Below are 26872 nucleotides of genomic sequence, written 5' to 3' on the forward strand. Positions count from 1 at the left end.
TCGAGCTGTCACAGGTGCACACTCCGCCAAGTTTCTGTGGCATCCATTCTGCCCTGAACTTGGCTCTCGCGCAGCGTTGTGAAAGCGTGAACATTCCTCGAACCTGTGCGAACAGGAGGAGCCACTGGCCTTTAATGATACTTGGGCATATAAAGGATCAAAATGAAATATCCTGCTGCGAAAATGAACGTTGTGCTCGCATTGAAAAGCTGTGAAACATGTTAAAACTTAAAATCGTATTTTTTTTTGTTTAATTGCTTAATTTTATGTGAATTTGTCAATGCACAATGCATAATAGAACAGAGTAAACAACAATACATACAAGTGTGGACTTTGTATGTAACATGTCCAACGTTCTGTTGTGATAAGAAGACCACTGCTAATCGTAATAAATAAATTTATTTCAAAATAAAGTACATTTGTAATCACTCTTGTGTCTTAGTGGCCCCACCACATACACAAGCACACACAAACACACACACACACACACACACACACACACACACACACACACATGCAAACACGCACAAGGGCATACACATACACACACACATCAACCTGGACCCACCCGTTATTGTGCCCGATCCAGCACCATTGATTCACCCATTTAGAGCCTTTCAGTGCCACACAGGTATGAAACCAGAAACCATCTTTAAAATTGAAAGACATTGCTTTTTTTAATTCAACCCCGCAATGGCTTCTGTCTCCCACAACCGCAACAGAACCGCTCCCTGGTGTGGTTTTGTAGCAGGAATTCCCTGCAATCTACATCGGAAGAGTTTGGCAAAGCTGGAACACTGTTTGTTCCCGAAAGACAGAACAAAACCCTGCAACTAAAGACCTATTCCAACATTATTTCATTGCATCTACAATGTCTCTCTACATCACAATGTCTCTCTTCGGGGAAATGTGTGATATATATCTATATAATATATATCATATATACTATACATTTATATGATATATATATATATATATATATATATAGTCCTGCTGTATCGTTACTGCAGTAGTCTACTCTACTGTAAAAACCAAAGAAGTGGAGAAAGCCTGGTAGGCATATTTCCCTAATTGGTTAAAGCCCATCTGTCCCCCTCGGCACAAGCAAGAGGGTTTTATATGCTGCATAGGGCAGGGCAAGCCTCACCTACAACCTTCCATTGCTTCCCGACATGTATGAACAGCAGGGGCCCTGGCCGCGACAAGAAACCTGCCCGTATTAATTCCTGCTGTATGCGCTTTTGGTTTTTTAACTGCCGGTTACGCAACGCATTCGTCCGAAAGAAAGGGGGCAAAAACGTATAGCATGACTTGAATTAGGTGGACTTATTTGCATAGGAAAAATCGTCTTCACTTAATTCCTCTTTTGCTTTCCACTAAAGGTCGAGAGATTCTTCGCCCGACCCTGATGTCGCAGTTTGCTATTGGCCACAGGTCATGACATCACATCCAGCACCGCACTCACGATGCTGCATAAAGTATGTGCCGTAGGAGGCCTCCTCCTGGCTGCTACAGCATGAACATTTTCCGCATCTGATCAAATACTGGTGTCATAAAAAAAGGAAATAAGAATAAACATGTCTCAGTGAGGTTTGTAGTAAACCACAATTACAGCCGAGGTTGCTACGCTACCCCTCATTTGCGGCCGTTCTCTCTGTTTACCCACGACTTCCGCTGTTCCGACGGGAACGAAGGTGCGTTCATTCCGTGACGTAAACCTGTGAGTGCGCGGGTAAACCTTCTAGATCCTTCAGGGGGAAACATGACCACCCAACGGCAGTAAAGTTGTCCAAATGCTACCTAGGTAGCCTGCCAAACTCTGATTTGTAGAGCAGCATGATCTCCGGATTAATCGTCAGAGCTGGTCGTGAGTTGGTTTGGTTTGGAGGCGCGTTGAGAGTGAAAGCTGCTTAAAGTCATTGTAACACACCCTGTCTATGCAGTTACGACCAAAGCCCTTAGTTTAGCCATGGACCCGTGCCCAGTAGGAACGGCTCCACCTGAATACCTGCTCATTCATCATCATTCGTCTAACCTGTTTACACTCATCGGCCTCTAGAAAGGGCTCAGACCTAGGTTGGACCGCACAGCACAGGGGCAACCCCTTGAACGGACGGGGGGGGAAAGGCCCCCAAGAACCCAACAGGACTGTGAGGGAAACCTTGACAAGGAAAGCATAGGCGGCATTCAGCCTTACGTGGATGGATGGCTGCTATGCAAGGCCTTTGGGGAGACATTACATAAAAGAAAATAGCAAAGAGTTGCAAATTGCCAGGCAAATCAAGGCAAAAGCAATGATTAAGGCAAGGCAAGGCAGGGCAACTTTATTTATACAGCACTTTTCATACACAAGGCAGACTCAAAGTGCTTCACATATAAACATTGTCATACAATAAAATAAAATAATAGATAAGTAAAAGAAAACATATGCAAAGAAATGAGTAAAATAGAAAGTTACAAAGGCATTTTAGTATTAAAATAGAAAATAAAGGCAAAGTTAAAAAAGCTTTTTTAGAAAGTGCAATGTATTTAAGATTTAGCAGAAAGCTAAAGCAAACATAAAAGTCTTCAGTCTTGTTTTAAAGGTGCTCAGAGTTGGGGCAAGTCTTAAATCTTCAGGGAGTTTATTCCAGCTATTTGTTGCATAGTAACTAAATCCTGCTTTCCCATGTTTCGTGTTTACTCTGGGGATTATTAACACACCCTGTCTAATTAACACACCCGTCTATGCATTAAGTCAATCGGCTGAATGACCTCTCTGTCTTACCCCTACTTGTGCTTACTGACCTGTCTCTGTATCCACTGTGTTACCCCTACATGTACCCACTGATCTGTCTCTCTGCTCACTGTTAACCCTCACCTTCTCCTCAATGACCTGTCCCTGTAATCACTGTTTTAAGGGCTTATTATGGTCGCACGTTCACGCAATGCAATGACCACGCAGACGCTTCAACGCAGCCGTGAACCTTTATGTTTCCGCGTCGGGTTTTAGTAAGTGGACCAATCACAGCCCTTGCTGCTGCGTCGCCTTGACGGAAGGTAAAACAATTTGGGAGGAGCCCGTCAGGCCCTTTCGGTGGACGCAAGGAGCGTCCACAGGGACGTAAGAGGTCCGTAACCTACTTGCGTTGCATGAGCGTGGGACCATAATCAGCCCTTTACCCCTATATCTCTCCTTAATGACCTGACAAATGACCATGCAGGGCATTCTATTTATTCTTACATTTCAACCAAATTATACCTTATTAGGTATATGCAGGTCTATGCCTGTTTATAAATCTATTAAGATGCTCGCAAAATTGGTTTCAAATTCCCCAACTTGCTGACATGTTAACAAAGTTTTCCATCGAAACTGTCTTTTACTCCGTCTGCCCCAAGCTGCCGTTGTGAGTTTTTTACTCTATTCTTATTTCATTTTATTTGTTGAGTATCTCTACTGGGATTGAGATACTGTACCCAGCATCAATGAACCCCAACATCATGAGAGAACTTTGCAACCATGGTATTTCTGAATGACAACTTTTGCGTGCTAGAGAATCCCCAAACGATGTGGACATCCCCTGCATCTATCGAACTATGCGTCCGGCGAATTGTCAATTCAACCTTATCCTCTGTTGTTTCTGAGGCTCTGAAACCCCCCCTTGCACCCCTCTCACATCAGCAGGCCTTTGTAGGGCAGGGTTCTTTGCCCCTTTACTGCGATGTCGCTCCTCTCTGGGGGGGGGGGGTTGGCGGTTCGCCCGTTGGCGGTTCACGGGTGAGGATCCTCTGCCAAGAATCTGCTCGCAACCCCCCTGAGGCCCTTATACCATTTGTCATTTGTGAGGAGCGTCTGGGTGTGGCCTGCTCCTACCTGTCAGACGGGCTGGGCTGCAGCAGCAGGCCTCCATGCAGGAGGGAGAGCGCCCTCAGGGCCTGGTGGTTCAGGCTGGGATGGGTGTGGGCGTGGAGCAGGAGAGGTGAGGGGCGGGCACATCGGTGGCAGACTCCTCCCCCTCCCCAGAGCATAAATAGTCAGCGGCGGCCATAGAGAAGGCACTTAGAGGAACTTGACTCTCCTCTCTGTGAGCTCCATTACTCCTACCTGCCTCCGTCCTTTCTCTCCTCCTCCGCTCTCCGGTCAGGGGAAACACAAGCATCCAGGATGCAGTCGTCATCAGTCAGAAGATCCTTTACTACATCCAGCTCAAAGGCTGGCGGCGGCGGCGGCAGCGGCTTCGGCTTCAGCTCTGGCGGCGGCGGCGGCGGCAGAAGCAGTTTTTCCTCCCAATCTATGGGAGGAGGTGGAAGCATGAGGAGGTCGGCATCCAGCAGCTATGGCGCAAGATCGGGAGGCTTCAGTTCGGGTAGCATGATGGGTGGCGGTGGCGGTGGCAGTTTCCTAATGTCCAGCGGCGGCGGCGGTGGCGGCTTCGGCGGCGGCGGCGGCTTCGGCGGCGGCGGCGGCTTCGGCGGCGGCGGCGGTGGCGGCGGCATGGGCATGGGCATGTATGGTGGAATGGGAATGGGAATGGGTGGCGGTGGAATGGGCGGCGGAATGAGTGGCGGAATCGTCGCCGTCACCTCCAACCAGAGCCTGCTGGCCCCCATGAGCGTTGACATCGACCCCAACATCCAGACCGTCCGCACCCAGGAGAAAGAGCAGATCAAGGGCCTCAACAACCGCTTCGCCTCCTTCATCGACAAGGTGAGAGACAGCCGCCAGGCGGGGTTTAGCTTCTCCAGCCGATGCGTACATTTTATCGGCTACACACGCAGGTGTGTGTAGCCTGAAAAAATCCCACTCTTTCTTTCTCTCCCTCTCTCTCTATCGCTCTCTCTCCTTCCCTCTCTCTCTCTCTCTTAGACCCCAGAGCTCATTATATATTATACAGCAACCTGATATTGCGCACCTTGCTCACAAGGCTCTACCTGAAGTGAGCCATTTAAAAACCAATAATGACATCGTGATAGAGTGGATCCTACACATTTGACGAAAAGCTCACACACACACACACACAGACACACACACACACACACACACACACACACACACACACACACACACACACACACACATGCAAGCATCACAGAAGGTGTTTTCAGGAAAATAAGCCCTACACCAAAACTGGAAGGCCAACTGTTTCTGGTTGGTTAGCTGAGTCAGAGGAGAGAGTGGGAGGAGGGGACAGAGCAGAGGGGACCAGGTAGAAACTCTAGCCTAGCCATATCCAGGGACGGTTATCTCCGATGCTCAGTGTGTGTGGGGTGAGGGGAGGGGGGGGGGGGGGGGGGGGGGGGGCGTGAGGGTTTCAGGTTTTCATCCATTCTCTTTAAAGATTAACTCACAGGGGCAATGAAATCGAACAACCAGACCACCTCTTACAGTGCCCACGCACCACAACCCCAACTCCCTATTGACTTGTTGCTTGTTGTTTTTCTACCAGTTGTTGAGTTAAAATATTACCACTTATAGATTGGCCTTTAATAGACCCCATCCTTCTAACTTACTAGAGCCCTGTTTTCAAGGGCTCTAGTAATGTTGTGCAACAGAGAAAAGTAAAAGTTAGCGATCATTTGGAAAAAAGAAGTGGGCCACACCCTTGCATGTGAAAGTGCTTGTTCAGGCGTTCAAACATGTTGATCAGAGGCCACACCTAGTCGGTTTGCTCCGTTGGACTGATGCCAATTGTTAAGTAGCAGCACTCATCTTTCTTTTGTTTGTCCATTCTTACTTTCCACTTATTTTCTAAATGAACCCAGATGCATAACATGAATAGATTTTTTTATTCTTGATGTCAGGGCTACAATTAACGGTTTTCAATAATGCCGGCAAGTTGAATCAGTATGAGGGCTGCAGGTTTAATTGAAACCGGCGGGTGTATGCTCCTCCTTTTTTGTGAGAAAGTTGCACATAGGGGAAAGTATGAAAGCACAAAAGTATGCTAATAAGATAAATACAAACAATGGGTTGTTACTGCGCAGGTACTACATGGTCACACTTATTTTTATTTTATTTCATCTAAACTTTTTTGGGCTTTTTACAATGTGACACAATGCCTCACTTTTATCCACAACGGATCTAAACGGCCTTGTCTTCGTCTCTTCCCCCCGTCCAGGTGCGCTTCCTGGAGCAGCAGAACAAGATGCTGGAGACCAAGTGGAGCCTGCTGCAGGAGCAGACTACCTCCCGCTCCAACATCGACGCCATGTTCGAGGCCTACATCGCCAACCTTCGCAGACAGCTCGATGGCCTGGGCAATGAGAAGATGAAGCTGGAGGGAGAGCTCAGGAACATGCAGGGCTTGGTAGAGGACTTCAAGAACAAGTGAGTTGGCTAAACAGACAACAAAACGAAATGCATCCTGGGAAACATGCAAAACATGAAAACTACGACTACTAAGTGGTGGTATGGTTAGTGAGTGAGTACTTACCTATTATATTTCTGCCTCTTATTTCCCTTTTAGATATGAGGATGAAATCAACAAACGTGCATCTGTTGAGAACGAGTTTGTGCTGCTCAAGAAGGTGAGTCAACTTTGGAAACCCTTATCGGGTTAATTGGTCCAGTGGCTGCATTGGTCTGGTTACCGTTAAAGCCAGTGGACAAAAGAGCGAATCTCACAGCCTTGCAATTTTTTCTCCTCACCTTGTAGGATGTGGATGGTGCTTACATGAACAAGATTGAGCTGGAAGCTAAAGTTGATGCCCTTCAAGATGAAATCAACTTCCTCAGAGCAGTTTACGAAGCGGTAAGGGAAGGCTCTATGGCATTTGACCTTCCTCCCGTGTTATGTCTGGCTACCCTGTGAACTGTAGTTCAAAGGGTCAATAGCCAATAGTATTACATACACATATTACACACGCATTCTCCCTTCTACTCATCCAGGAGCTGCGTGAGCTCCAGGGACAGATCAAGGACACGTCGGTCATCGTCGAGATGGACAACAGCCGTGGTCTGGACATGGACTCCATCGTGGCTGAAGTGCGCGCCCAGTACGAGGAAATCGCCAACCGCACCCGTGGCGAGGCCGAGGGCTGGTACAAGCAGAAGGTGAGCGGTGGAACGGAGTAATGGAGAAACCCAGAAGTCGGAAGACCATAAATGTGCAAGGATAACTGACGAACAACGTGTCCTTTCCAACCGTCTCTCTTAGTTCGAGGAGATGCAGACTTCGGCTGGCCAGTACGGCGAGAACGTCCGCAACACCAAGAGCGAGATCGCCGAGATCAACCGCATGATCAGCCGCCTGCAGAACGAGATCGACAACGTCAAGTCTCAGGTGAGTGTCGCATGGTTACAGGAGCATTGCTGATACAGTTTATAGAGACCTTGGGCTAACACGGGCTCCTTAGACAACTCAATTATCACTGCTGTTTCGCTGATCTTTCCTTCCTCCTTTCAGCGTGCTTCATTGGAGGCCCAGATCGCAGAGGCAGAGGAGCGCGGTGAGCTGGCGGTAAAAGACGCCAAGCTCCGCATCAGGGAACTGGAGGAGGCCCTGCAGAGAGCCAAGCAGGACATGGCCCGCCAGGTGCGCGAGTACCAGGAGCTCATGAACGTCAAACTGGCCCTGGACATTGAAATCGCCACCTACAGGAAGCTGCTGGAGGGAGAGGAGTGCAGGTAAGACGACAGTTGGAGAATAAGCTCTGCATTAGCGCTGGTATTGGAAACAAGCGAAATACTCATCTTGGGCCACTTCTTCACAGGATTGGCTCTGGCACATCGACTGCCCATATCTCGAGCTCCATAAGCAGCTCCAGCTCCGGCGGCGGCGGCGGCGGCGGTGGCGGCGGCGGCTTCGGTAAGCGCCCTCTTCATCGATGGCCCTCTTCGCTCCTTGATGATGTCCTTAAGACTTGTCTCGTATTCTTATGAACCATGATGAGGTGGATGTGCAAATCATTGACCGTCGACCTTCCCCCTCAATCCACGTGTAGGACTGGGATACGGTGGCGGCGGCGGCGGCGGCGGAGGCGGCGGATACTCCATGAAGTCCAGCTATAGCTCCAGTGGAGGCGGTGGAGGAGGCTTCGGCTCAGGAAGCATGATCGGAGGCGGAGGCGGCTTCGGCGGAGGATCAGGCTTGAGCAGCGGAGGCGGTGTCAGCTACAGCAGCAGCAGCTCCGTGCGCTCCTCTAGGGGCTTCTAGGCGTGCCTGCCTCTGGGTTCAGCTCGGTGTTCCGTGTCACTTCCTCTCCCCTCTATCGTGTCTCCACTCCACCCCTTCCTTTCCTTCGCTGTCCCCCCCTACCGACGGTCAAACCGTGCAAGCTCACACTGCACCCTGTTACCCTAGCAAACTGGAAGCCCCCCCCTCCCCCCTCTCCCCAAGAGTCCATCTTCTGGATCTTCTGTCGTATAGACAAAAGAAGCGTTTTGTAGTTTCACCACAGAAATATCCTGAAGCTCAAACGACGGCTTGCGAAAACCCCAGCATAACAAAATGGCAGAATCCAAAGTAAAGGAAGAAGGTTTAGATTATGTGTGGTTTTGGACATTGGGTTGCTTATCGCAACAGCTTTTAAACTCCCCGCACATGTTACTGCAATGGCAGCGGCCCTTCCTGCCTCCCATTTTGTTTTGTTGGGATAGGGTGTTACCAAAAGTAGCCATGTAGAACACTCTGGGATTAGTTACGGAGGGTTTACACTTTTCTATTCCCCTTCCTAGTCATAATGGGTTTTCCTTTATGTTTTCAAACAGTGGTTTAAAGATGTTCTTTTCTTGTTCATTCTGAAAAAAAGCCTGACTTGTACAACCAGTTTTATTGAATGACCGTGTACCATCAAATCATCCTCATTAAATCTGAATATATACCAACTTGAAGCCTCCTCAATCCTTTACTATTGTTGTCTTGTATTTGCATGCATAAGATTTGCTGCAAGGGAACTGATATACACATGATACATGATACAATATACTCCATAGCTGTAAAACAGGATTACACAAGCAGATACTCAGGATTATTGTTACCCATAACGCACATTAACACCGGTATCTGTCTCTCTGCTCACTGTTAACCCTCACCTTCTCCTCAATGACCTGTCCCTGTAATCACTGTTTTAAGGGCTTATTATGGTCGCACGTTCACGCAACGCAATGACCACGCAGACGCTTCAACGCAGCCGTGAACCTTTATGTTTCCGGGTAGGGTTTTAGTAAGCGGACCAATCACAGCCCTTGCTGCTGCGTCGCCTTGACGGAAGGTAAAACAATTTGGGAGGAGCCCGTCAGGCCCTTTCGGTGGACGCAAGGAGCGTCCACAGGGACGTAAGAGGTCCATAACCTCCTTGCGTTGCATGAGCGTGGGACCATAATCAGCCCTTTACCCCTATATCTCTCCTTAATGACCTGACAAATGACCATGCAGGGCATTCTATTTATTCTTACATTTCAACCAAATTATACCTTATTAGGTATATGCAGGTCTATGCCTGTTTATAAATCTATTAAGATGCTCGCAAAATTGGTTTCAAACAAGTTTTTCAGCAAGGTTTCCCCAACTTGCTGACATGTTAACAAAGTTTTCCATCGAAACTGTCTTTTACTCCGTCTGCCCCAAGCTGCCGTTGTGAGTTTTTTACTCTATTCTTATTTCATTTTATTTGTTGAGTATCTCTACTGGGATTGAGATACTGTACCCAGCATCAATGAACCCCAACATCACGAGAGAACTTTGCAACCATGGTATTTCTGAATGACAACTTTTGCGTGCTAGAGAATCCCCAAACGATGTGGACATCCCCTGCATCTATCGAACTATGCGTCCGGCGAATTGTCAATTCAACCTTATCCTCTGTTGTTTCTGAGGCTCTGAAACCCCCCCTTGCACCCCTCTCACATCAGCGGGCCTTTGTAGGGCAGGGTTCTTTGCCCCTTTACTGCGATGTCGCTCCTCTCTGGGGGGGGGGGGGTTGGCGGTTCGCCCGTTGGCGGTTCGCCCGTTGGCGGTTCACGGGTGAGGATCCTCTGCCAAGAATCTGCTCGCAACCCCCCTGAGGCCCTTATACCATTTGTCATTTGTGAGGAGCGTCTGGTTGTGGCCTGCTCCTACCTGTCGGGCGGGCTGGGCTGCAGCAGCAGGCCTCCATGCAGGAGGGAGAGCGCCCTCAGGGCCTGGTGGTTCAGGCTGGGATGGGTGTGGGCGTGGAGCAGGAGAGGTGAGGGGCGGGCACATCGGTGGCAGACTCCTCCCCCTCCCCAGAGCATAAATAGTCAGCGGCGGCCCTAGAGAAGGCACTTAGAGGAACTTGACTCTCCTCTCTGTGAGCTCCATTACTCCTACCTGCCTCCGTCCTTTCTCTCCTCCTCCGCTCTCCGGTCAGAGGAAACACAAGCATCCAGGATGCAGTCGTCATCAGTCAGAAGATCCTTTACTACATCCAGCTCAAAGGCTGGCGGCGGCGGCGGCGGCGGCTTCGGCTTCAGCTCTGGCGGCGGCGGCGGCGGCGGTACCAGAAGCAGTTTTTCCTCCCAATCTATGGGAGGAGGTGGAAGCATGAGGAGGTCGGCATCCAGCAGCTATGGCGCAAGATCGGGAGGCTTCAGTTCGGGTAGCATGATGGGTGGCGGTGGCGGTGGCAGTTTCCTAATGTCCAGCGGCGGCGGCGGCGGCGGCTTCGGCGGCGGCGGCGGCTTCGGCGGCGGCGGCGGCTTCGGCGGCGGCGGCGGCTTCGGCGGCGGCGGCGGTGGCGGCGGCATGGGCATGGGCATGTATGGTGGAATGGGAATGGGAATGGGAATGGGTGGCGGTGGAATGGGCGGCGGAATGAGTGGCGGAATCGTCGCCGTCACCTCCAACCAGAGCCTGCTGGCCCCCATGAGCGTTGACATCGACCCCAACATCCAGACCGTCCGCACCCAGGAGAAAGAGCAGATCAAGGGCCTCAACAACCGCTTCGCCTCCTTCATCGACAAGGTGAGAGACAGCCGCCAGGCGGGGTTTAGCTTCTCCAGCCGATGCGTACATTTTATCGGCTACACACGCAGGTGTGTGTAGCCTGAAAAAATCCCTCTCTTTCTTTCTCTCCCTCTCTCTCTATCGCTCTCTCTCCTTCCCTCTCTCTCTCTCTCTTAGACCCCAGAGCTCATTATATATTATACAGCAACCTGATATTGCGCACCTTGCTCACAAGGCTCTACCTGAAGTGAGCCATTTAAAAACCAATAATGACATCGTGATAGAGTGGATCCTACACATTTGACGAAAAGCTCACACACACACACACACAGACACACACACACACACACACACACACACACACACACACACACATGCAAGCATCACAGAAGGTGTTTTCAGGAAAATAAGCACTACACCAAAACTGGAAGGCCAACTGTTTCTGGTTGGTTAGCTGAGTCAGAGGAGAGAGTGGGAGGAGGGGACAGAGCAGAGGGGACCAGGTAGAAACTCTAGCCTAGCCATATCCAGTGACGGTTATCTCCGATGCTCAGTGTGTGTGGGGGGGGGGGGGGGGGGGGGCGTGAGGGTTTCAGGTTTTCATCCATTCTCTTTAAAGATTAACTCACAGGGGCAATGAAATCTAACAAACAGACCACCTCTTACAGTGCCCACGCACCACAACCCCAACTCCCTATTGACTTGTTGCTTGCTTGTTTTTCTACCAGTTGTTGAGTTTAAATATTACCACTTATAGATGGGCCTTTAATAGACCCCATCCTTCTAACTTACTAGAGCCCTGTTTTCAAGGGCTCTAGTAATGTTGTGCAACAGAGAAAAGTAAAAGTTAGCGATCATTTGGAAAAAAGAAGTGGGCCACACCCTTGCATGTGAAAGTGCTTGTTCAGGCTTTCAAACATGTTGATCAGAGGCCACACCTAGTCGGTTTGCTCCGTTGGACTGATGCCAATTGTTAAGTAGCAGCACTCATCTTTCTTTTGTTTGTCCATTCTTACTTTCCACTTATTTTCTAAATGAACCCAGATGCATAACATGAATAGATTTTTTTATTCTTGATGTCAGGGCTACAATTAACGGTTTTCAATAATGCCGGCAAGTTGAATCAGTATGAGGGCTGCAGGTTTAATTGAAACCGGCGGGTGTATGCTCCTCCTTTTTTGTGAGAAAGTTGCACATAGGGGAAAGTATGAAAGCACAAAAGTATGCTAATAAGATAAATACAAACAATGGGTTGTTACTGCGCAGGTACTACATGGTCACACTTATTTTTATTTTATTTCATCTAAACTTTTTTGGGCTTTTTACAATGTGACACAATGCCTCACTTTTATCCACAACGGATCTAAACGGCCTTGTCTTCGTCTCTTCCCCCCGTCCAGGTGCGCTTCCTGGAGCAGCAGAACAAGATGCTGGAGACCAAGTGGAGCCTGCTGCAGGAGCAGACTACCTCCCGCTCCAACATCGACGCCATGTTCGAGGCCTACATCGCCAACCTTCGCAGACAGCTCGATGGCCTGGGCAATGAGAAGATGAAGCTGGAGGGAGAGCTCAGGAACATGCAGGGCTTGGTAGAGGACTTCAAGAACAAGTGAGTTGGCTAAACAGACAACAAAACGAAATGCATCCTGGGAAACATGCAAAACATGAAAACTACAAAGTGGTGGTATGGTTAGTGAGTGAGTACTTACCTATTATATTTCTGCCTCTTATTTCCCTTTTAGATATGAGGATGAAATCAACAAACGTGCATCTGTTGAGAACGAGTTTGTGCTGCTCAAGAAGGTGAGTCAACTTTGGAAACCCTTATCGGGTTAAGTTGGTCCAGTGGCTGCATTGGTCTGGTTACCGTTAAAGCCAGTGGACAAAAGAGCGAATCTCACAGCCTTGCAATTTTTTCTCCTCACCTTGTAGGATGTGGATGGTGCTTACATGAACAAGATTGAGCTGGAAGCTAAAGTTGATGCCCTTCAAGATGAAATCAACTTCCTCAGAGCAGTTTACGAAGCGGTAAGGGAAGGCTCTATGGCATTTGACCTTCCTCCCGTGTTATGTCTGGCTACCCTGTGAACTGTAGTTCAAAGGGTCAATAGCCAATAGTATTACATACACATATTACACACGCATTCTCCCTTCTACTCATCCAGGAGCTGCGTGAGCTCCAGGGACAGATCAAGGACACGTCGGTCATCGTCGAGATGGACAACAGCCGTGGTCTGGACATGGACTCCATCGTGGCTGAAGTGCGCGCCCAGTACGAGGAAATCGCCAACCGCACCCGTGGCGAGGCCGAGGGCTGGTACAAGCAGAAGGTGAGCGGTGGAACGGAGTAATGGAGAAACCCAGAAGTCGGAAGACCATAAATGTGCAAGGATAACTGACGAACAACGTGTCCTTTCCAACCGTCTCTCTTAGTTCGAGGAGATGCAGACTTCGGCTGGCCAGTACGGCGAGAACGTCCGCAACACCAAGAGCGAGATCGCCGAGATCAACCGCATGATCAGCCGCCTGCAGAACGAGATCGACAACGTCAAGTCTCAGGTGAGTGTCGCATGGTTACAGGAGCATTGCTGATACAGTTTATAGAGACCTTGGGCTCACACGGGCTCCTTAGACAACTCAATTATCACTGCTGTTTCGCTGATCTTTCCTTCCTCCTTTCAGCGTGCTTCATTGGAGGCCCAGATCGCAGAGGCAGAGGAGCGCGGTGAGCTGGCGGTAAAAGACGCCAAGCTCCGCATCAGGGAACTGGAGGAGGCCCTGCAGAGAGCCAAGCAGGACATGGCCCGCCAGGTGCGCGAGTACCAGGAGCTCATGAACGTCAAACTGGCCCTGGACATTGAAATCGCCACCTACAGGAAGCTGCTGGAGGGAGAGGAGTGCAGGTAAGACGACAGTTGGAGAATAAGCTCTGCATTAGCGCTGGTATTGGAAACAAGCGAAATACTCATCTTGGGCCACTTCTTCACAGGATTGGCTCTGGCACATCGACTGCCCATATCTCGAGCTCCATAAGCAGCTCCAGCTCCGGCGGCGGCGGCGGTGGCGGCGGCGGCTTCGGTAAGCGCCCTCTTCATCGATGGCCCTCTTCGCTCCTTGATGATGTCCTTAAGACTTGTCTCGTATTCTTATGAACCATGATGAGGTGGATGTGCTAATCATTGACCGTCGACCTTCCCCCTCAATCCACGTGTAGGACTGGGATACGGTGGCGGCGGCGGCGGCGGCGGAGGCGGCGGATACTCCATGAAGTCCAGCTATAGCTCCAGTGGAGGCGGTGGAGGAGGCTTCGGCTCAGGAAGCATGATCGGAGGCGGAGGCGGCTTCGGCGGAGGATCAGGCTTGAGCAGCGGAGGCGGTGTTAGCTACAGCAGCAGCAGCTCCGTGCGCTCCTCTAGGGGCTTCTAGGCGTGCCCGCCTCTGGGTTCAGCTCGGTGTTCCGTGTCACTTCCTCTCCCCTCTATCGTGTCTCCACTCCACCCCTTTCTTTCCTTCGCTGTCCCCCCCTACCGACGGTCAAACCGTGCAAGCTCACACTGCACCCTGTTACCCTAGCAAACTGGAAGCCCCCCCCTCCCCCCTCTCCCCAAGAGTCCATCTTCTGGATCTTCTGTCGTATAGACAAAAGAAGCGTTTTGTAGTTTCACCACAGAAATATCCTGAAGCTCAAACGACGGCTTGCGAAAACCCCAGCATAACAAAATGGCAGAATCCAAAGTAAAGGTAGAAGGTTTAGATTATGTGTGGTTTTGGACATTGGGTTGCTTATCGCAACAGCTTTTAAACTCCCCGCACATGTTACTGCAATGGCAGCGGCCCTTCCTGCCTCCCATTTTGTTTTGTTGGGATAGGGTGTTACCAGAAGTAGCCATGTAGAACACTCTGGGATTAGTTACGGAGGGTTTACACTTTTCTATTCCCCTTCCTAGTCATAATGGGTTTTCCTTTATGGTTTGCAAACAGTGGTTTAAAGATGTTCTTTTCTTGTTCATTCTGAAAAAAAGCCTGACTTGTACAACCAGATTTATTGAATGACCGTGTACCATCAAATCATCCTTATTAAATCTGAATATATACCAACTTGAAGCCTCCTCAATCCTTTGCTATTGTTGTCTTGTATTTGCATGCATAAGATTTGCTGCAGGGGAACTGATATACACATGATACATGATACAATATACTCCATAGCTGTAAAACAGGATTACACAAGCAGATACTCAGGATTATTGTTACCCATAACGCACATTAACACCGGTACCAAGCCTGCAGGAAGAAAGACAGCTCCTTACGAAGGTAGCATAGGAACAGATCTAGAGATTGGATTTATTAAAAAGACAACTGTCCCCTAGGGAACAATACTAAGGAGTAACCTATGAATGGATCAGTCTATCTATCCGTCTGTCTTTCCTCTTGTTTGCTCTTAATTGTAAAGCCATGGGAAGATTTGAAAACTGGTTTGTTAACTGGTTTGCAAATTAGACCTCATGCTTTCACATGTTTCAATGTAAAACGCACCACTGATTGCCTCAGAAGCAATATTCACTTGCCTCCGAGTTTTATTCAAAGTTTATCCCCTGCAATGTCTCAACAAATAACCACCCTCCACATTCCTTATGAGGCCTGTCATCCTCCCACTCACTCCCACACAGCCAGCTGAGGTTAGGTGAGGTGAGCATTTGTTTTATTTTTTATAACTTGGGTCGTTGGGTAGTGTATGCAATGTCAATAAATCATGGATTAGTATTTGACTGGTCATGAAAGCCTCATTGATGGGACCTGGGCTGGGTTGTGGTGCTTTTGCTGAAGTGAACATGGCAACACTGCTCATATAAGCATGTATGTTGAGAGGCTAAGTAGCATATCAGGTCAAGCAAATAAGTAAATACGGGACACATGGAAATGCTATCAATGTTTGGCCCTGTCCACGCTATATATATCCCACTATCGAAAAGAGAGATAGGGAAAAGTGTCAGCAGGCTGGTGCTGTGGACGGAAGTATCACTCGGTTGAAGTAATAATTGACATCGGTCCGGACATGTTGTCCTTGTCAAGAAGTATCGACATGTCATAATCTGGGCGAAAAACTAACGCAAACATGAGGATTAGGAGGTAACATTAAAATTTGATCCCTGATCAAATCGACGGTACATAGCTGTACAATAAAAGCTCTGGTTTTTGGTGTTTCTGAAAAGTCGCATAATGATCATATAATCAAGTCATATAATGCCCTCTGCTGTTGACATTTAGGAAAGGTGAGTGATTTCGGTATATCACAGAAAATCTGTACTAACTGACTAAACATGAAAAAGTGATTCACAAATTGATTGCCAAAAGCTTTTAAAACTGTGCCAAAGTTATTAACATGGTAAAGTATATAGATTTCCATGTTTGCAGCTAAAAATAAATTTTACGCAGCGCAAAAATAAATCTGTCTCGAGATGAAAAACTCAAGTCGTAATGTATCTATAGCTACTTAATATACATACGCCTTATTCACCAATGAATTTAAAAAAAAAAAGTGAGGCGAATGCAAGTTTTTATATCAGTAATGTTATCTCAGTTTTTTTCTCAATATAATTCTGTATTTGACAGGACTGTACTTTTATAGTGAAAAACGGTATTTCCACTCAAAAGATTCCCAGATTCCCGCTAGCGTCACGTGGGCTCATGACGTCGGCTATTGCACTTTGGCTGGGCGGAAGCACATTGCCTTTGCATCCTCCTAGTGTGGTATGTTGGCGGTACAGTCTGAAACAACCAACCTAAATACTATTTGACTCTGAGAAACATGGCTGGAACGGCGTCGGTAGCGGGAGAGGTGTTCGTGGATGCCCTCCCGTATTTTGATCAGGGCTACGATGCTCCTGGGGTCAGAGAGGCGGTAAGTAGAGCTAGCTTCGTGGACGAGATGGTTGAGTTTAGCTAACCATGCTACCGCTAGCTCTGTACAACCGAAGGTCCAGCTGACTGCTGAACGATGTCTGTAGTGAGCTAGAGGACGCTGTTGTACACATTTTGTTAATTGAGTCACAAGGGTGGGCATATTATTACAATAATTGTCTAGTTGTCCACTGAATTATTGACTTATCTGGAATGTGTGTGTATGCCGGGTGATTGTCAATTGTGTGACAGCAAAAACAAATGCACTGTCCAGAACAAAAAACACAATGTTGAACACCGTAGTCGTTAGTCAATTGAGAGAAACTGACCAATAATTAGCACTATACTATATAAGTACCATGCATTAATTTGACATGTGCTATGCACTACCAATACATTTTCAATTCAGTGAGTGGTGAACCAGCTCCAATAACCAGTAATAACCGAACCAGCAAAGGCCACACCATCATTTGTTTGTGTCGGCCAACAATAATTTGCTGTAAAAGATAACGCTGTTGTGTACATTCTGCCACTGGATCGAGTACCCAGCCCTCTTTTTAGTCTCGGTCTATTAATTTAATTGGGACTCGACTCTCAAATATCCTAACTTCTGTATTGCATTGTGTCTCATTCAGAACGATTAGTCAGTATGAAAACTATATGGTTCACATACTTTAATGTGAACCATAACCGACGTTTGTAGACAATGCCCATGATTAAAAGAATTATTAACAATCATATTACTCTTTTTAACCAGGTGGAAATTAAACCTTGAAATACACAAAAATATTACTTTTTTCACGGTTTGGTGGTCATCTGTGGAGCTTGGAGCTGAACAAACTAGTAGGAATAAATAATCAAGAAGTTTCTTACTAGACATGAAAAGGACCATAAATAGCCCAGCTTTCACTACGAGTACCAACCAGCTAACAAAAAGGGGGAGAGGTTCACTGTGTTTTGAGTCTTAGGCTTTTCACTGTTTTGTTTATTATCTGATCCAGGCTGCAGCTTTGGTGGAAGAGGAGACGAGGAGATACCGACCCACCAAGAACTACCTGAGTTACCTCGCCACCCCTGACTTCGCTGCCTTTGAGGTGTGACCTGCTGCACTTTCCATGAAGCGCCACCTGCTGGGATTGTTCACAGTATTGCTCCTAAGCAAGCAACCCATGATGATTTAATAACTCCACTGTTGAGGGCTTCCCTCCTGATTTGTTGCGGTTTTGCTGCAATTGTTTGTTTTCCTCTTGTCTTCAGACGGAGATCATGAGGAATGAGTTTGATAGGCTCGGCGCTAGGCAACCACTGGAGCTCCTCAGCATGAAGAGGTTAGGTCAACCATTGTTTTGCCCCCTTTTCCTCATCGTAATTTTGCTGTGTTACCATCCATGTTTAATAATGACAACCTGCTCCTGATCCTCCTGTCTCTTTGTTGTATCACGTTGGTTGTACCACCCAAAGTTGCTCCTAGGGTTGCCGCGGTGTGGACATTTTCACACCGAGTAATACGCTTGTGTCAACACCGGTATAAACGGTATTAACTTTGAATCTAGGTCAACCGCCATCTTCTCCGTCAACTCTCCTCTCACACTCGGTGACAGCGGCTGGCAGCGCGCCAATTCTCGGCGTCTTATAACGTTCTATATATAATAGTATAATATAATTGTATATATTATAATATCACGGCCAAAAGCTCTGTGCGCCTCCGGATGGCCGTAGCACGGGGAGTTTACGTAGGGATTGGGATTTTGCGGGGTTTGTTTACCGGTGTTGCTATGGTTACCGGTCTTGTAAGGAAGCACGTCAATTCTCTGCGCGACAATTCTCCAGCACAGAGCAGAACTGTGGCCTATTCTACACATTTTAATTTCTTAATTATAATTATATTATTCATTTTTACTGAATTTGTTTTGAAAAAAATAATAATTGGTGTTGCCGGTGTGCAACACCGAGTAAACGGTGTTGGCCTCAACACCGGTAACACCGGTAATACCGTATACCGCAGCAACCCTAGTTGCTACACAATTAAACTTCATTGTTAATTTCTGTGCAGGTACGAGCTGCCTGCGCCCACAGCAGGCCAAAAGAATGACATCACCGCCTGGCAGGAGAGCGTCAACAACTCCATGGCCCAGCTGGAGCACCAGGCGGTCCGCATCGAGAACCTGGAGCTCATGTCCCAGTACGGCACCAACGCCTGGAAGCTCTACAACGAGTGAGTGGGCCGGCGCACAGCATGACGGCCGGAAGGCTAGGGTGGCAGCAAAGGGGGAGAGATGTCAGACATTACCACTGGAGAATACGAGGCAATACCCTTCATTTATTGAATAAGGGGAAACGGGTTGATTCCCATGCACACATCATCACAGCGATGAGTTCAATACATTAAGACAACAGGGCATAGACTTTGAAACCGGTTCTTTCCTATTGTTGACTGTTGTGTCTTTCTATCTGACCTCTAGTGGTCAGAAATGTCTTGAGGCTGCTTTACAGGAGACATGAAACCGACAAACTAATTTATATCGTTTTCTTTCCTTGTATTTATTTAATTATTTTTCTTACAGCAACTTGGCCTTCATGATAGAGACGGCCCAAAAGGAACTCCAGAAATTCAGGTGACAAATCAATCTCCAGATTTGTTATCCACAAAGGTTATTTTGGACTTACTTGTCGCATACCGTGTTCTCTAATGATCCTTACTCCTAACAGGAAACAAATTCAGGATCTGAATTGGCAGCGTAAAAATGACCAGCTGGTGGGCGGAGCCAAACTCAGAGAACTGGAGTCCAAGTATGTATTTGTTCTATTTTTTTCTGCAAATCCAAATATATGTAATGCTTTTTAATTTGTCACTGGCAGTAAACTTAAAGGTTGGGTAGGTGATTTGCGAAACGCCAGCAGATTTTGAAAATACACAACTCAAATGGTCCTACCCCCTCTCCTTCAACGCTGACTCTGACTCCACCCATTCCAAGTACCTGGACGCGCAATCATGCACGAGTGCGAACAGAGATGCGCGAGAGCGAGCCAGGCTAGCGTAGGTTTTCGTTTAACAACATGGCCCTACATTCAGCTGTAAGTTGCACCCAGTACCGCGGTAAGTGGGGGTGCTGCAACACCCCCTGTCCGAGGCCCTGTCTTATCACAGAAAACGATCATTTCTAAAAACTCCGGCCAAAGTGGAGATTTCTGAAAACGCCGGTTATGTGTTGTGTCAACGGAGAGAAACGGGATTTTAGGTTCTGAAGCGTCACATTATGCACCAGGAAATGCTTAACGTCATGTGAGTGCCCGCTGTACCTATTGGTCCGAATATAAACACAAACCCCATTGTAAGACGACCTATATTTGGAAAAAAGATTTGAAGACCAGATCCGTTTTTTATGAATAAATAAATTGTATTCATTGAAATAATATACGAAAATAAAAAGGCATCGAATAAAACACTGCATTGCCACTAAACAGTAGTGCAAATAGGCTGTACCGATGTGTACACCAAAGACTATTCCTGACACTCCTCTGCCCCGCTGTGTTCGCTCTGGCTGTGGTCGCTCCGAACTGCTTCGGCCCGTGGCAAAGCGAGTCATCCTCGCTGCTGTCCAAGGCATTTTGAGACGCAGCATTTATTTAATGCTCGTATGACCTAGTGCTGAAAAAAGGTTATATGAAAAAGTGTGAGGGTAGCGTTGGTGCGCTAAACTTGTTCTGTGAGCAGCTGGATGTGTACGATCGATTTTCAACTGTGCGCGCATGCACTGGTGTAATTAAGCTGCGCTGCTATACATCTTTTTTATCAATGTAACGAGTTGCGAGTCTAGTGCAGGCTGAGTTTTTTTTTTTCCCAGCACCCCCTGCTGAGAATACGTTCTCGCTGCTATGGTTGGACCAGATGTTATAAACATTAAACGGTCACATAAATCATTACTATTTTTAGAAAATGTATGTTTGTTTCATATAATTGTATTGGAAGTCCTGGTTTTCACCAGGGTTGCCGCGGTGTGGACATTTTCACACCGAGTAATACACTCGTCTCCACACCGGTATTACAGAGTATAAACGGTATAAACCTTGAAACTAGGTCAACCGCCACACAAGCATCGGTTTTTAAACCCTTCTCGTCCTTCAGTTGCCGCCAACGTTCGAAAGCATTATTCTTCTTGATTTCATTATTGATTTTTATTCTTGATTTCAGTTTTTCTCTTTCAGCGTTTTATTATCAATTACTCTCTGAAAAAGAGTTTTCCTTCTCTTTGCTGGTGGTGGTGGTGGTGGTGGTGGTGGGGATGGTGGCGTCTTGTCTGCCATGGAAATTGTCTTCTACTGCTAGGTCCAAATGTGGATTAACTAGTTCCAGTAGCTACCGCAGGATAACAACAAACAGGAGCTTGCTCTGGGTCACGAGCTCTGGGTCACGAGCTCTGGGTCACGAGTACTGCACGAAGGGGTCGCGCGCGGGGCGCGGGGGAGGGGGAGTGCAGTACGACCGTTTGATTGACGTACTTACTTAAATGATTGGCTGGAGTTTTTCGAGCCCTGTCCGTTCCACAGATGATTGACTTGTTTAATTTTCATGTCAGTACTTCTAACTCAGTGGCTGTAAGCGGGTTATGATAAGGATTTCAAGTAATTTTGCAAAAATGGCCAAAAAAGCGAATCACCTATCCAACCTTTAAAGAAAACATTGAAATGAACTCGCAGAACACATTTATTGATATTTTTTACAGCAGTAGATTGGACGCCCAAATGGGCTGTTGTTAAACAATGAAAAAAGGGAGACTATCAGTTCCAAAATATCTATTTTTTTTTTCTTCACATTTTTGCTCACACAAAATACAAAACAAAGAAATTAAGTGTTGGAAACAAATATTCAAATTAGCTGAGTATCCTTCATAAATGTTGTAATCTAACATTAAAACATTGCTCAAAACCTTTTTTTTAAGATCACCTTTGCTTTTAATCAGTGAAATTGTCAGTGATGACGTACTCTTAAAGCGCTTTTAGCAAGTTCAGTTAACTCAGTTAACTGAACTTGCTAAAAGCGCAAGTTTTGGTTATCAATCAGACACTAATTTCTGAATTAGCATTAGTACTATGAACGCAAACGGATGTCAAGTTGTTTGTTGCCGTTATCTTAATTGTAGATGTCATGGCTGCAGGAGCGGGTGGCTTTAACTAAAACCCAACCTGCAATGCACTAGAGTTTGAGATTCAGAAAATAAGTTATCATGGTATATGTACTGGATTTACTCCAATCATTGTTCCTGGAGCCAAACATTTGGGATTTCTGACACAGGTCCCCTGTCCATGGAACCGCAGCCGCATGACATTTATTAGCTTAGTTCTGCCATTAACCATACTCTAGTAGTTGGCGGGTTCTTCCCCCAGCTAAAAGACACTTGGTTCGAGCTCCACCTATAGGCATCCTTGAGGAAACTGCCATAACCCCCTACTGGCTTGCTAATGAATCGTTAACATATAACAAGAAAATCTAGGACTGCAAACAGTCCCAGAGGTATGCACAGCCCACGCACCGCCTATCCCAGTGGCCGCCCTATTCAAGAAAATCATTGTTTTTTTGCACAGTAAACTTCAGTAAACATCGTCTACTTTATGCCACGTCTAAAAAAAATTGTTGCCATTGACATACAGTTTTGACCTCAATCTGACCCAATTAGTCTCCTGTCCCTGTTCTTTTAGTAAGGCATGTCAACAGATCTTCACAAAAGTTTTAACAACATTGACACTTTACAGCAACATATATCCAAAATCTAATTGGGACATTATGGGTCCCAATTGCAAAAGAAAATCATGCAAAATAAGGCATGCCCACAAAGTTGTATCAACAGTGGTGGCCGTGGAGTGTTTAAATAAGGCCGCAAGTTATAGTGCCACCTATGGGAATTTTGGAACCAACATTTTGGAGACCTGCTTACTGTGGATATCTATGCATAACCCAAACCCTAGAATAAAAATAGGTATCCTGTCGCACTTTGACTACCCAAACACTTGACTGGAAGTCCTTGTGGATAGAAGCATCTTAACGACCCAGTCAAGCGTGGATGTCCAATGCAACCGTGGTTCTGGCCCACTAGGCCTGCCGTTTACCCCCCATATTTTGAGAACTGGAGCTTCTTGCTAGACGTCATGTAACCAGATGTTCGTGTTTCCGGATGAGTGGGGGGGTAACCGCTCTGTCTTTTTGCCCACAGCTGGGTGTCCCTCGTCAGTAAAAACTATGAGATCGAACGCGCCATAGTGCAGTTGGAGATCGAGGCTGCACGGATAAGGCACCAGCAGGGAGACGAAAACAAGGAGAACATCCGACAGGACTTCTAGCAACGGGAGGAGGAGGAGGAGGAGGAGGAGGAGAACGGTGGCTAGAGGTTCCAGCAAAGTGAATCAGACAGGACTCTTGTTTCTAATGAACTGATCTTCTCTAAGCTTGGAAGGAAGTACCGCCTGAGCAGGGGAAAAGAAAGATGGGTCAGATTTCTGTATCACTAAATGCAAGGCATTGAGGTTTTCGTGGAGCTATGGGGTTATCTTTCCAGCTGTCTGGAAACTCATTTTGGATGTTTCCCTAAAGGAGTCTCGGTTAAGAAGGAGTAAATGTGGTTTAATGTTTATTTTGTTGGACTTCTTTACCAACACATACATGTACATTAGGCTTTATGTTGTTTTTTTTCTATTTTAATAAAAAAATATTTTGAATATTTCTTCCTTTCATATTTTTCATTATATTCTGGAACCTGGTTGATGCATAGAAGCGTTTTCTGTATGCCATCTGTTTTTTATTTCAATGAAGAATCCATATCCATGGGGCACTTCTTATAGGATCTTCAGACTTTACCAGATGAAAGGGGTCCAATTGTTTCCACCAGGTGTGACACTGATAACCATTTCATAATCTACCCGATAGTGAATGGGTCTTTTCATTCCATATAAATATTATTGGTGACACTTTTGAGTCATAAGCTCATGTACACAACAAATGTTAGGAGCGTTAGTGCTGGAGGATTTTGGTTTGGATTCAGTTTCGTAGTTTGAAGTTCTTTTTTTGACGTACGGGAATTAAATACATGACAAAAGAATACTAAATAATAATACACAAGTAGTTGAATATTAATCAAAGTTTGTTTGTATTGTAGGTTCATGTAGATTCGCAAGTAATGGGAACATTGATAAGCAGCCATTTCCTTCGGCCTAATGGAGATCTTTATCTGGAAGATAGGGCAACTGAAGGGTCTAAGTTACTGTTGACTCTGTGTCAATTATTGTTCAGATCATAGGAAACGGCGCTTAGTTAAAATTGTTTGCTCTTCTACCTGCAAGCAAACAAACAGTAGGCCTATAAGTTTGTGCTGGGAGCCCGTTGGAGTGTCTTTACTGCTTACTGGTCCCAATTATCGAATTATGTTTAATTGAGCCCTTCCATACTTCCTCCTCACATCAAAGTCCTTGACCAGTTCAGAGAAAGTATAAGATTTGTGTCCAGAAGACTCCAGATTATACTGTATTTAAGGTGGCGGGTCATCCCTATGTTCCCCAGGTCCTATGTTCCCCGGGTGCAAAGGGTTAGGGTTGTCTGGATATAATAACAATAATAACCAATCGGAGGAGAGGCATTCTAACCAATCACAGGCGAATCAGAGGCGAAAAAGGCGGGACCTATCCCTATACCATCCTACGAAAAAAGATTTGCTCACAGGGTCCTATGTTCCCCGGTCACATGCAAAGCGGGGAGCATAGGACGCGGGGAACATAGATACGCTCCCTTTAAGCAGGGGTTGACACTAACGGTTGCCCGCTTGCCCGGGGCAAGTAAAAAAAATGTTTGGGCAAGTTGAGATTTTTTCTGGTTGCCCGAACGGGCAAGTGGATTTTGGGTGGATGTTAATATAAAAGCTATTTATTCAAATGTTTTTAGAAACGGCAGAACAACCTTTTGTTCCTCAAAACCACACAAAATAGAAGTATTTGCAATTGATCAGCGCGCTGTCTTCTCTTCTCTCGGAAAAGCGAGTTAACAGACACGCATCGCTTCAGTGCGAATAAAGCCCCGCCTTCTGTCACTCACTCGCAGTGCGGTCTCTGGCAGTGATTCGCTAAAGGTTAGCCAACACAGCTAGCATCTCAAGTGCAGCACCTCCGCGAACGGTTTAGGTAGAAGTTAAATGGAGTAGTGATGGAGGAGTGCAGTTTGGAAGTACTTTGGATTGAGGCAAATTATCAAGGAAAGTCAAGAACACGGTTTTGGGTTTCATAACTGTGCACATGCACACAGCAATAGCGATCTTTTTCACGAAATTGGACCCTCACAAACTATATATTACATGAAAGCTGAGCCTCCACTTATTCCAACAGTCCAAACCATATCATTCTGTGACTAAAACTCGCAAATAACAACTTAAGAAACGTCCCCTTTTCTTTTAACAACCAAAAATGAAGTATTACCTTTGTGATTTTTGTCCACAAAGTTGATTCTGATCTAATAAAACCACCATAAACAGATTATCCAGTATCTGGGCCAAATTTTGCAACTTAACATGGTGTTTTCAATCAATGAATAAGAGAAGGTTTCTTAGGAAATAGGTAAATTGCCTTCAATCAGAAAACATATTCTTCAGCGCAATCTAGTGGCCATATATTTATTTGCGAGTGTTTGGCTTGGTGCATTCAATTGCCCTGAACTTTAAATAGAGGTGTCAAGTGTCAAAATTGTAAGATATCTACCTTTATTTGTGTCTCATAGTAAGACAGCGCTCCCAACTGATAACGACCAACTGATACTGATAATTATTTCAGGTGGAAATGTTATCTTCCACTTATGCTGTGTTCCATGGCTTTATTCACTTTAACCAAGTATTATCCCCATTGAATATTTCACTTGCACAACGATCTTTCTTTTGGCCCAAAGATGACATTATCGCCCTTGCAGTTGTGGAGATATAATCTATTTACTTTTGTTATGTTCTTTCCTGAACAAAACTTTTCCCCTGATATCAAAAATGGTATAGAATATCGATCTTTTTCCAGGAATAGTATCGAAGTTAGAAAATCCAGTATCGTGACTGACAACCCTACGAGAAACGCGATTGTGATTATTCAGTTAGAGCTACAAGAAACTTAAAAGTTAAAAAGACATATCTTTGCTACTACCTCTGACATTTAGTCATGTACATTTGCATAAAATCATGCAGGTCTACATATAACTTGGCGATAGCTTTAATAGGTTGGAACGGTGGACTGAAATCACTTCATGGCACGATGTGAGCGCTCGATAAATAAGTAAACAAAGAGAAGTTTGTTATTTTTTATGTGCTGAAGCTAACATTCAGCTTCAGTCTGAGCTAGGAGAATTTTTCTGAGCCCCCCCAAAACCAGGCCGGGTGCCTGGCAAAAAGAGGCCCGTTCACGATTCTGATTATAATTTGGGCAAGTGAACATTACATTCGGGCAAGTTGAACCTGACCTGTACTTGCCCGATGGGCAAGTGCTTTTGAAACCTTAGTGTCGACCCCTGCTTTAAGGCAAGGGACTGATTTAACCATTTGCCCTTTGACATCCCCCTCTGAACTCATCTGAGGTAAAACAATCGAGAGTAGGTTCCTGTCATAAAATTGTTTATTGCGTGTATGTCTGTCTTGCGTGTCTGTGTGTGAATGCCTGATTTTGTCCTGGTTGTACGTGCCGAAGCTGGGTAGTAGGGTTCCTCCAGTCAAAGGAAGCCACCGGCCTCAGGGGCATACTGGGGTTGACGGTCGAGGCGGACCCGAATTGTAGAATGCAAGGTCGTTTTTTTGCTTCGAAATTTGCGCTGATATATGTCTCTTCAATTAACAAATCTCCATTTTAAATGTTATGCGTGTTCTCCCGTTTCTCTTTTGATTTATTTAAATCAGATAATTTAATTTAAACAATGAAACTGACACTTAAGTTTAACCATGAACCATGGAAAGAATTGCGTACATGAATATATAGATAGACGTATGAATTAACCTATTTTCATCTTTTATCGTAATGGAGGCATTAACATTACACCATTCAATTTATTGAGTATACCAACAGAAGAAAAGCTGCGAGCTAGA

General features: G+C 46.1%; 3 protein-coding genes across 3 annotated transcripts; all 3 read left to right on the forward strand.

The window, feature by feature from the left end:
* Window positions 1–4027: 4027 nt before the first annotated feature.
* LOC115540076 (keratin, type II cytoskeletal cochleal) lies at window positions 4028–8806 on the forward strand. Its single transcript, XM_030351070.1, has 9 exons — window positions 4028–4687; window positions 6099–6307; window positions 6447–6507; window positions 6636–6731; window positions 6869–7033; window positions 7137–7262; window positions 7386–7606; window positions 7693–7787; window positions 7924–8806. The coding sequence occupies exons 1-9, from the start codon at window positions 4145–4147 to the stop codon at window positions 8133–8135; spliced, it is 1728 nt and encodes a 575-aa protein (XP_030206930.1). The 5' UTR covers window positions 4028–4144; the 3' UTR covers window positions 8136–8806.
* A 1409-nt stretch (window positions 8807–10215) lies between these two features.
* On the forward strand, window positions 10216–14984 carry LOC115540070 (keratin, type II cytoskeletal cochleal). Its single transcript, XM_030351055.1, has 9 exons — window positions 10216–10904; window positions 12287–12495; window positions 12629–12689; window positions 12819–12914; window positions 13052–13216; window positions 13320–13445; window positions 13569–13789; window positions 13876–13964; window positions 14101–14984. The coding sequence occupies exons 1-9, from the start codon at window positions 10332–10334 to the stop codon at window positions 14310–14312; spliced, it is 1752 nt and encodes a 583-aa protein (XP_030206915.1). The 5' UTR covers window positions 10216–10331; the 3' UTR covers window positions 14313–14984.
* A 1582-nt stretch (window positions 14985–16566) lies between these two features.
* bcas2 (BCAS2 pre-mRNA processing factor) lies at window positions 16567–23500 on the forward strand. Its single transcript, XM_030351104.1, has 7 exons — window positions 16567–16785; window positions 17786–17878; window positions 18042–18112; window positions 18838–18999; window positions 19349–19399; window positions 19494–19574; window positions 22994–23500. Exons 1-7 carry the CDS (start codon window positions 16693–16695, stop codon window positions 23118–23120), a joined length of 678 nt encoding a protein of 225 aa, XP_030206964.1. The 5' UTR covers window positions 16567–16692; the 3' UTR covers window positions 23121–23500.
* The last annotated feature ends 3372 nt before the right edge of the window (window positions 23501–26872 follow it).

This window comes from Gadus morhua, chromosome 1 (genome assembly GCF_902167405.1).
Source record: "Gadus morhua chromosome 1, gadMor3.0, whole genome shotgun sequence".
Classification (NCBI taxonomy): domain Eukaryota; kingdom Metazoa; phylum Chordata; class Actinopteri; order Gadiformes; family Gadidae; genus Gadus; species Gadus morhua.